The following is an 11,749-nucleotide window of genomic DNA, read 5'->3' on the forward strand; positions in this document are numbered from 1 at the left end:
GTTGAGCAGGCGGTTGGGTTGTAGGACCTGGAGGTAAATGGTTGAGCAGGCGGTTGGGTTGTAGGTTCTGGAGGTAAATGGTTGAGCAGGCGGTTGGGTTGTAGGACCTGGAGTTAAATGGTTGAGCAGGCGGTTGGGTTGTAGGACCTGGAGGTAAATGGTTGAGCAGGCGGTTGGGTTGTAGGACCTGGAGGTATATGGTTGAGCAGGCAGTTGGGTTGTAGGACCTGGAGGTAAATGGTTGAGCAGGCGGTTGGGTTGTAGGACCTGGAGGTATATGGTTGAGCAGGCGGTTGGGTTGTAGGACCTGGAGGTAAATGGTTGAGCAGGCGGTTGGGTTGTAGACCTGGAGGTAAATGGTTGAGCAGGCGGTTGGGTTGTAGGTTCTGGAGGTAAATGGTTGAGCAGGCGGTTGGGTTGTAGGACCTGGAGGTAAAGGGTGAAGCCAGAGCCAGTGGAGTTAGAAGGTGAAGAGGCTTGAGCTCAGTGGGCTAACACAGTCGTCTTCTCTCCCTGTGTGTTTAGTGACGTGGTGGAGCAGCAGGCTGGAGGCCTATCAGACCTGGAGATCATCTCCCAGCCAGACCCAGTGGAGGAGCATGGTGTGCAGGAGATGGACCCTTCCTGCATGGCTCCTGTCCAGCTGGTCAGCTTCGGCTACAGGGACCTTCCTCTGGCCCACCTGGACCTCTCCCTGGCCGGATCACAGCTCCTCTCTAACCTGGATGAGGACGACAACAGGGAAGGGTGAGACAATACAACTGTATTCATCCATTGAAAGGCACTGACGCGTTCTGACTGTACAGTAGGTAGCTATTGATTACACCAATAGGTCCGAACCTCAATAGGGAAGGGTAAGACGCTGTGGCTTTATTTACAGACTTCAGCCATTACACAAACAGGTCCAAACCTCGCACGCATCTACAACGGTTCATAAGGGTTTGCAAAGATCTTGGGACCTGGCAGACTTTTCTATTAATAACTTTCCACACCTTGGAAATGATAAATTCCCAGTTATCCTCAGAAACGACCTGCTTCTGGTTTGAGAATGTGAGACGAAATGATGTAATTGAATATGGTGTCATGTATAATTATGCAGTACATCAAGCATTTAACAGTGACGGCTGGGAAGGAGGGCAGGAACACACCGCCATGTACCATGTCAGTTATGCTAATGGTACATTGGCCAACACAGAGGGAGAAGTATGGATGATGTTCAATCTCATGATACATTGGTCCTGTTTAACTCACAGCCAGTACTGTAGCTACAACACAGGGGATGTCCGTCAGTGATAAACAGATTCATAATTGCTGTTTGGTCTACATATATTTCCTATGAAGGTCTAAACACATCCCCTGAATGTACTGTGCTCCTCCAAGACCTATATGGCAACATCCATAGTTTACCTTACTTGTGACACTGCCAGTTCCATTTTCTACCCTTAACCAGAATTGTAAGGTTGATGTGTGATGGATGAGGTCCCAGGCCATTTTAGCTTCCCTGCACGTCTGTTACTGTATGGTCTTAACAGATTGTCTCTTTCATTATACAGTAAAAACACAGTCCCTGTATTGCCGTATTGTAATGGCATCCTGTCCAGTAATAGTGACTCAGACCTGGTTCTTCCTGTGAGTCCAGATAAACAACACCATATGCTTTAGCTTTACGATCCAGCATCCCAAACAGACACACACCTTCCCTTCCAAGCACTCCGTTTGACACCAGATCAGGTCTCACTCCACTAGGCTCAGTGTTCGCCAGCTATCAGCCGTGCCCCTTAAACAGATGGATTCTACAGACACACAGTCAACAGTGGGCAGTGCAATGCTGACACTAACACATTACTGTTGTTGTCTCATCATGATGCTGTGAGCTCACAGGCTACATCCCTCGTTTGCCCCATTTTCATGTCAAAAGTGCAACACACAGTAGCTAGCTACTCCCTGTCCCTGCTGCACAACAGAGAATGCCATGCCTATGTCACACTGTTTTTGTAGTTCTGCTTGTTGTGAAATCTGCTGGCTGTGTATGGGCCCAAACACAGGAATTGTCCATCATTGGTTTGAAGGTGATTTGACCTGTATGTTACCACAGCAGTACTACTTCAACTACATTACTGTCAGGATCACTATTTCATATCCAAGTCATTAGTGCAAAATGGCTGCTTGTAAAAATCCTGTCAGTGGGAGTAGTAAAAGTTATCATGCGCTACATTACATTTAATGAAATCCCATTTCCCAAATAGAGCCATTATTGAATGGAACTCACTTCCATCTCATATTGCTCACATGAACAGCAAACCTGGTTTTAAAAAACAGATAAAGCAACACCTCACTGCACAACTCCTCTCCCCTATTTGACCCAGATAGTTTGTGTGTATGTTATTGACATGTAGGCTACGTGTGCCTTTTATGTATGTAGTTCTGTCCTTGAGCTGTTCTTGTGTATTAATGTTCTGTATTATGTCATGTTCCATGTTTTGTGTGGACCCCAGGAAGACGGGGATCCTAGTAAAAAACAACAACATTTAAATCCACGAGGCACAAACTTGTTCTATCTGGAGTACACCTTAAATGGAACACCAATCATCATTATCAGGCCTGCGTTTGGTCCCTCCTCCCCTGGGTCACTCCATTAGGATTCAGCATCAGAGGTGGCACTGGCTCCATAGTAAAGGACTCAAGGGTGAATCCCTGTTAAAGAAGGCTATTAGCCAGGTGATGGGAAGGTGTCAGTCAAACCTGTGTCCTCTAGGCCTGGGGGCACCATGGGTCAATTTCAATTGTATTTCCTTGATTCCTTGTGTCCTCTCACCTCTTTCGCAAAACTCATTGGAGGAGAAGGTCCGAGGTGAGGAACCTGCACTTGAGATTCACCCAATATTATTCTGTGGTTTTCAGCAGTGTTAGCTCCTGAATGCTTACGCACGTGCTTCTGCCATTACGCACGTGCTTCACGTGCTTCTGTCTGTTATTACCGTATCGATCAGCCCTCCTTGGACAACAGCAGCAAACCTCATTCCTCATAGGGACCTTTAGTAACACTATTTAACTACTGTAGCAAGACAGCCATAATATTGTATCATGTTTACAATTTGATTTTGTGGTCCATGGTGGTCACTCTCTAGCCTTTGAGTGTCACAAGCAAGCAATATAAAGGTCAAACAAACTGTTTGACCTTTCAGTTTAAGTTTAGGAAGAACCCTTTTGGTTCCAGGTTGAGCCCTTTTGGTTCAGGATTGACTGCTGTGGGAACAAGACAACATTCTAAAGAGAGAGAACACCACCTTTATAAAGGAAATGGGAGGGAAATGTTCCTGCTTTATTGCCGTAGCTGCTGAATGATGAAGTGAAGTTGGGAGGCATCAATAGCAGCAGTACAGGGAGGAGGTGGAAATCCACCAGGCCCATCAAATTCATAATGTATCTCAGAGAGGAATGTGTCCTGTGGTCCTCTGACTCTCTACAGACAAGTGGATTGCCTTCCCTGTCTGCATTAGGTGGCTCATCTGCTCTTAGAGAGAGAGGGGTGTAGGGAGGAAGGGGTGTAGGGAGGGAGGGAGAGAGAGAGAGAGCGTGTACTCTGAAATGAGAATCTCACAACAACACAATGTAGGTATTTCATCAAGAAAAGGATGGTTCATTGAATGAGAGACAGTGGACAGTCATACTGAGTAGAACCCCTCTGATTTCACTTTACTCTGTGAATAATGTGCAGGGCTTGATCGGGTACCAAACTTGACTTTGCTATGGTGTTCATTGCTGACTTCATGGGTACAGTGACCGTATGCAGCTAGTGTTTGATCCACAGAGTCTGTATTTTATCACTGTGCTGCAACAAGAGGCTGGGTGTAGTTCAGTAGCAACATCTAGTGGGGCTGAAGTGGTAGAGATTAATCAAGAGAAAGGCTCTCATGTCAACCTGCTGTGTGTGTGTGTGTGTGTGTGTGTGTGTGTGTGTGTGTGTGTGTGTCTGTGTGTCTGTGTGTCTGTGTGTGTGTGTGTACAGGGCCTGGTCAAAGTACTGCACTACATAGGGACTTAGGGTGCCATTTGGGATTCAGCCTGTGATGAAGCACCTACCATCACCAACCGACGGCCAAGTTTGTATATCATGGCCTGTAGCATTGTGAAGATGGAGCTGACCTTTCTGTTATCTCTCTCTTATCCACAGCCCCTACTCTACTGCCCCCCTACTCTACAGTCCTCCCTACTCTACTGTCCCCCCTACTCTACAGTCCCCCTACACCACAACCCCCCCCCCCTACTCTACAGTCCTCCCTACTCTATTGTCCCCCTACTCTACAGTCCCCCTACACCACAACCCCCCCCCCCCACTCTACAGTCCCCCCTACTCTACAGTCCTCCCTACTCTACTGCCCCCCTACTCTACTGTCCCCCCTACTCTACAGTCCTCCCTACTCTACAGTCCTCCCTACTCTACAGTCCCCACTACTCTACAGTCCTCCCTACTCTATTGTCCCCCTACTCTACAGTCCCCCTACACCACAACCCCCCCCCCCCCCCACTCTACAGTCCCCCCTACTCTACAGTCCTCCCTACTCTACTGCCCCCCTACTCTACAGTCCCCCCTACTCTACTGTCCCCCCTACTCTACAGTCCTCCCTACTCTACAGTCCTCCCTACTCTACAGTCCCCACTACTCTACAGTCCTCCCTACTCTACTGTCCCCCTGCTCTGCAGTCCTCCCTACTCTACTGTCCCCCTACTCTACTGTCCCCCTACTCTACAGTCCCCCTACTCTACTGTCCCCCCTACTCTACTGTCCCCCTACTCTACTGTCCCCCCTACTCTACAGTCCTCCCTACTCTACAGTCCTCCCTACTCTACAGTCCCCACTACTATACAGTCCTCCCTACTCTACAGTCCCCACTACTCTACAGTCCTCCCTACTCTACTGTCCCCCTGCTCTGCAATCCTCCCTACTCTACTGTCCCCCTACTCTACTGTCCCCCTACTCTACAATCCTCCCTACTCTACTGTCCCCCTACTCTACAGTCCTCCCTACTCTACAGTCCTCCCTACTCTACAGTCCTCCCTACTCTACAGTCCTCCCTACTCTACTGTCCCCCCTACTCTACTGTCCCCCTACTCTACTGTTCCCCCTACTCTACTGTCCCCCTACTCTACTGCCCCCCCACTCTACTGTTCCCCCTACTCTACTGTCCCCCCTACTCTACTGCCCCCCTACTCTACTGCCCCCCCTACTCTACTGTCCCCCTACTCTACTGTCCCCCTACTCTACTGTCCCCCTACTCTACTGCCCCCCTACTCTACTGCCCCCCCTACTCTACTGTCCCCCTACTCTACTGTCCCCCTACTCTACTGCCCCCCTACTCTACTGTCCCCCCTACTCTACTGCCCCCCTACTCTACTGTCCCCCTACTCTACTGTCCCCCTACTCTACTGTCCCCCTACTCTACTGCCCCCCTACTCTACTGCCCCCCTACTCTACTGTCCCCCTACTCTACAGTCCCCCCTACTCTACTGTCCCCCTACTCTACTGTCCCCCCTACTCTACAGTCCTCCCTACTCTATAGTCCTCCCTACACTACAGTCCCCCCTACTCTATAGTCCTCCCTACACTACAGTCCTCCCTACTCTACAGTCCCCCTACTCTACTGTCCTCCCTACACTACAGTCCCCCCTACTCTATAGTCCTCCCTACACTACAGTCCTCCCTACACTACAGTCCCCCCTACTCTATAGTCCTCCCTACTCTACAGTCCTCCCTACTCTACAGTCCCCCTACTCTACTGTCCCCCTACTCTACTGCCCCCCTACTCTACTGTCCCCCTACTCTACTGCCCCCCTACTCTACTGCCCCCCCTACTCTACAGTCCTCCCTACTCTACTGTCCCCCCTACTCTACTGTCCCCCCTACTCTACAGTCCCCCTACTCTACAGTCCCCCTGCTCTACAGTCCCCCTACACCACAACCCCCCCCCCTACTCTACAGTCCTCCCTACTCTATTGTCCCCCTACTCTACAGTCCTCCCTACTCTACAGTCCCCCCTACTCTACTGCCCCCCTACTCTACTGTCCCCCTACTCTACAGTCCTCCCTACTCTACTGTCCCCCTGCTCTGCAGTCCTCCCTGCTCTATTGTCCCCCTACTCCACAGTCCTCCCTACTCTACAGTCCCCCCTACTCTACAGTCCTCCCTACTCTACAGTCCTCCCTACTCTACTGTCCCCCTGCTCTGCAGTCCTCCCTACTCTATTGTCCCCCTACTCTACAGTCCTCCCTACTCTACAGTCCCCCCTACTCTACAGTCCTCCCTACTCTACAGTCCTCCCTACTCTACTGTCCCCCTGCTCTGCAGTCCTCCCTACTCTATTGTCCCCCTACTCTACAGTCCTCCCTACTCTACAGTCCTCCCTACTCTACTGTCCCCCTACTCTACAGTCCCCCCTACTCTACAGTCCTCCCTACTCTACAGTCCTCCCTACTCTACTGCCCCCCCTACTCTACAGTCCTCCCTACTCTACAGTTCTCCCTACTCTACAGTCCCCCCTACTCTACAGTCCTCCCTACTCTACCGTCCTCCCTACTCTACAGTCTCTCCTACTCTACCGTCCCCCCTACTCTACAGTCCTCCCTACTCTACTGTCTCTCCTACTCTCTGTCCCCCTTACTCTACAGTCCTCCCTACTCTACAGTCCTCCCTACTCTACAGTCCTCCCTACTCTACTGTCCCCCTACTCTACAGTCCTCCCTACTCTACAGTCCTCCCTACTCTACAGTCCTCCCTACTCTACAGTCCTCCCTACTCTACAGTCCTCCCTACTCTACAGTCCTCCCTACTCTACAGCCCCCCCTACTCTACAGTCCTCCCTACTCTACAGTCCCCCCTACTCTACAGTCCTCCCTACTCTACAGTCCTCCCTACTCTACTGTCCCCCTACTCTACAGTCCTCCCTACTCTACAGTCCTCCCTACTCTACAGTCCTCCCTACTCTACAGTCCTCCCTACTCTACAGTCCTCCCTACTCTACAGCCCCCCCTACTCTACAGTCCCCCCTACTCTACAGTCCTCCCTACTCTACAGTCCTCCCTACTCTACAGTCCTCCCTACTCTACAGCCCCCCCTACTCTACAGTCCCCCCTACTCTACCGTCCCCCTACTCTACAGTCCTCCCTACTCTACAGCCCCCCCTACTCTACTGTCCCCCCTACTCTACAGCCCCCCCTACTCTACTGTCCTCCCTACTCTACAGTCCTCCCTACTCTACTGTCCCCCCTACTCTACTGTCCCCCCTACTCTACAGTCCTCCCTACTCTACCGTCCCCCTGCTCTACAGTCCTCCCTACTCTACTGTCCCCCCTACTCTACAGTCCTCCCTACTCTACAGTCCTCCCTACTCTACAGTCCTCCCTACTCTACCGTCCCCCCTACTCTACTGCCCCCCCTACTCTACAGTCCGCCCTACTTTACTGTCCCCCTGCTCTGCAGTCCTCCCTACTCTACAGTCCTCCCTACTCTACAGTCCGCCCTACTCTACTGCCCCCCTACTCTACAGTTCTCCCTACTCTACTGTCCCCCCTACTCTACAGCCCCCCCTACTTTACTGTCCCCCCTACTCTACAGTCCTCCCTACTCTACAGTCCCCCCTACTCTACCGCCCCCCCTACTCTACAGTCCTCCCTACTCTACTGTCCCCCCTACTCTACCGCCCCCCCTACTCTACAGCCCCCCCTACTCTACCGCCCCCCCTACTCTACAGCCCCCCCTACTCTACCGCCCCCCCTACTCTACAGTCCTCCCTACTCTATTGTCCCCCCTACTCTACAGTCCTCCCTACTCTACAGTCCTCCCTACTCTACTGTCCCCCCAACTCTACAGTCCCCCTACTCTACAGTCCTCCCTACTCTACAGTCCTCCCTACTCTACCGTCCCCCCTACTCTACTGTCCCCCCTACTCTACAGTCCTCCCTATTCTACAGCCCCCCCTACTCTACAGTCCCCCTGCTCTACAGTCCCCCTACACCACAACCCCCCCCCCCCCCCCCCCCCCTACTCCCCAGTCCCCCCTACTCCACTGCCCCCATACTCCACAGCCCCTACTCCACTCCACATGCGAATTCAGACTACAGGCAATTCACACACTCACACACACACACACACACACACACACACACACACACACACACACACACACACACGCATGCATGCGTGCACACACACATGCATGCACACACACCACAGACAGAGAGAAAGCAAGGGCAGACACACAAGCTCTCTGGCTGCAGTACGTAGTGATTGTTATCTAATCGTCTGTAATCATGGTTCACTTCATATTCAAGTTTATGTCTGCCTGTCACATTTCATTAGGATTAGCACAGCTCCTTCAGTGGTGCCTTCCAACATCCAGATAGGCTCTCTCTTTGTCTCTCTATCTGCAGAACATTCTCTCTCTCTTTCTCTCTCTCTCTCTCTCTCTCTCACCCACTCACTCACTCACTCTCTCTCTCTCTCTCTCTCTCTCTCTCTCTCTCTCTCTCTTTCTTTCTCTCTATCTATCTATCTTCAGAGCTTTCTCTCTCTCTCTCCATCTTTCTCTCTCTCTTCATATATCTCTGTCTGTCTCTCCTCTCTCTGCAGAAAAATCTTCCCATTGCTGAATATCAGAGGATTAAATGACAATAAAATGCCTTGAGTTTATCCCTAGACCTTATTCCACTCCCGTCAAACACACTCATTCAGACATAACATATCTCAATGGACAAAAAGCTACAGAGGAACCATGCAGGAACCTTTAGTTTGGTTTGCATGAGTCCCTGTTTCTGTGAGGAAGGATGGAAAAGGCCCACACGTGCATGCAGGAGGTTGGTTTTACTGTAACCACACTGCGCTGTTATAATGTAGCATATCTATCAGTAGGCAGGAGGCGTGGGCGACATTGGTGGTTGTTTTTAGCTAGCTTCAGGGGGAAGTTACAGTGTTAGCAGTTTTGGTGCGAGCACACACACAAACACACACACACACACACACACACACACACACACAGAGGCCATGGTAAGTGGAGCTCAGTTATTAATAGAGTTGAGGTCATCCATCTTCCTGTCTAACCAGGAAGTGCCTCCCGTTCGGAGGATCAAGGTGGCGTGGGACGGACTTGTGTTCAGCACTTTCATCGCACTCCCCCTCTCTCTCCCACTCCCCTCTCTCTTTCTCTGTCTCTCTCTGTTTCTCTCTGTCTCCCCCTCTCTCTTCTCTCTCTGTTTTTTTCTCTTTCACACTCTCCCTCTTTCTCTCTCTCTCCCTCTCTCTCTCTCTCTCTCCCTCTCCCTCTTTCTCTGTCTCTCTCTGTTTCTCTGTCTCTCTCTGTTTTTCTGTCTCTCTGTTTCTCTGTCTCTCTCTGTCTCTGTCTCTCTCTGTCTCTTTCTGTTTCTCTGTTTCTCTCTGTTTCTCTCTGTCTCTTTCTGTTTCTCTGTTTCTCTCTGTCTCTCTGTTTCTCTCTGTTTCTCTCTGTTTCTCTGTATCTCTCTGTCTCTCTCTGTCTCTCTTTCTGTTTCTCTGTTTCTCTCTGTCTCTCTCTGTTTCTCTCTGTTTCTCTCTGTTTCTCTGTCTCTCTCTGTTTCTCTGTCTCTCTCTGTCTCTCTGTCTATCTCTGTCTCTTTCTGTTTCTGTTTCTCTCTGTCTCTCTCTGTCTCTTTCTGTTTCTCTGTCTCTCTCTGTCTCTCTCTGTCTCTTTCTGTTTCTCTGTTTCTGTCATGTATTGTCATGTTGTGTCTTGTTTCTGTCCTTTCCCTTCACCCTGTCTCCCTCTGCTGGTCGTTATTAGGTTACCTTTTCTCCCCCTCTTTCCCCCCAGCTGTTCCTTGTCTCCTCCTAACTACCTCGTCACCCCTTTTCCCACCTGTTCCCTTTTTCCCTCTGATTAGTCCTCTATATCTCTCTCTGTTTTTGTTTCTGTCTTTGTCGGATTCTTGTTTGTGTTAGTCATGCCTGAACCAGACTATCGTCATGTTTGCTGCAACCTTGTCCTGTCCTGTCGGAATCTGCCGGTCCATCTGAGCCTACCTATGTTTGGTTATTAAAGAAGCTCTGTTTACATTAATTCGCTTTTGGGTCCTCATTCACGCACCGTAACAGTTTCTCTCTGTCTCTCTGTTTCTCTCTGTTTCTCTGTCTCTCTCTGTCTCTCTCTGTGTCTCTCTGTCTCTCTCTGTCTCTCTGTTTCTCTGTCTCTCTCTGTTTCTCTCTGTCTTTCTCTGTTTCTCTGTCTCTCTCTGTCAAATTCAAATTCAAATTCAAGCTGCTTTATTGGCATGAAAAACATTGTGTCAATATTGCCAAAGCAACAATGTATACAATATACATTGTAACAAAATTGTAAATGATAGCAAATAATAATATAAAATGGTAGTAAATAATAATACAAAATTAAATACAAAAATAATAACAATAAAATGGTAACAGTCTACAGTAAACATTAATAATTATAGTAATAATAGTAATAATAAGTAAGTTGCTGTTTACTATGCAGATGTTATTATTCAGTGTCCCTCAGGCTATGGCAGGAAAATACATATTTGGCTGCAAGAGGAGCCATTGCTCCTTCGCCCATGAGTATTCTTAGTTTTTCCTCTGGGTTCAATTTGTAAAAATTTGGAATATATGTAGTCATTTCTGTGAATAATGAATCTCTCTGTGAGGAATATTTATCACAGTAAAGGAGAAAGTGCATCTCTGTCTCTACCTCCCCTGTCATGCAGTGACCACATACACGCTCCTCTTTGGGTAGCCATGTCTTTTTATGTCTGCCGGTTTCTATTGCCAATCGGTGGTCACTCAGCCTGTACTTGGTAAGGATCTGTCTCTGCTTCGTATCTCTGACAGAGTAGAGATAATCAGCCAATTCATATTCTCTGTTTAGGGTCAGATAGCAATTTAGTCGGCTTTGGGATTTTGTTTCGTTTTTCCAGTATTGTAAATATGATTCCTTTGATTGGTTCATGATTTTGCTTATTGGAATTATTTCTTTTGAAGCAGTGCTGGTGTCAGCTTGGTTGGTGAGGTCCAACACCAGCTGACTGAGAGGGCTCGTTTCTGGGCTCAGCTCTTGGGCTTGAAGTGCTTTAAATTGCATACTCGAATTTGGACTTGAATTTAGATGTAGCCAAAATTTTAATGATCTTTTCTGTATTTTCATTATTACTGGAAAACGGCCCAATTCTGCCCTACATGCATTAGTTGGTGTATTTCTCTGGACTTGTAGAATTTTCCGACAGAATTCTGCATGTAGGGCTTCAATTGGATGTTTGTCCCACATTTTAAAATCCAGTTTATTGAGTGGCCCCCAAACCTCACTTCCATAAAGTGCTATTGGTAGGATTACACTGTCAAATATTTTAGTCCAAATTCTAATTGGGATGTTGATTTTGAATAATTTCATTTTTATTGCATACATTGCTCTGCGGGCTTTTTCTTTGAGTGCCTTCACTGCCATATTAAAGTTTCCCGATGCAGATATGGTCAGACCAAGGTAGGTGTAATTTTTTGTGTGTTCAATTAAGGTGTTGTTTAGGGTGAATTTACATTTGTGTTTCTGACATCTGGGTTTTTTTTGGAAAATCATGATTTTAGTTTTTTGGAAATTTACTGCCAGGGCCCAATTATGGCAATATTGCTCCAGAATATTAATGTTTTGTTGAAGACCTTCTTTGGTTGGTGATAGAAGTACCAAGTCATCAGCATATAGCAGGTATTTCACCTCTGTGT

General features: G+C 48.6%; 1 protein-coding gene across 1 annotated transcript in view; it reads left to right on the forward strand.

The window, feature by feature from the left end:
* The window catches only part of LOC110526970 (transmembrane protein 266), a 113,343-nt gene that overhangs the window by 12,525 nt on the left and 89,069 nt on the right, over positions 1–11,749 (forward strand). The window contains exon 3 of the mRNA XM_036981010.2: positions 526–747. Coding sequence (XP_036836905.1) covers positions 526–747 — 222 coding nt within the window. The remainder of the gene's footprint in view (positions 1–525; positions 748–11,749) is intronic.

Source organism: Oncorhynchus mykiss, chromosome 6 (genome assembly GCF_057628025.1).
Source record: "Oncorhynchus mykiss isolate SJ-2025 chromosome 6, ASM5762802v1, whole genome shotgun sequence".
Taxonomy (NCBI): domain Eukaryota; kingdom Metazoa; phylum Chordata; class Actinopteri; order Salmoniformes; family Salmonidae; genus Oncorhynchus; species Oncorhynchus mykiss.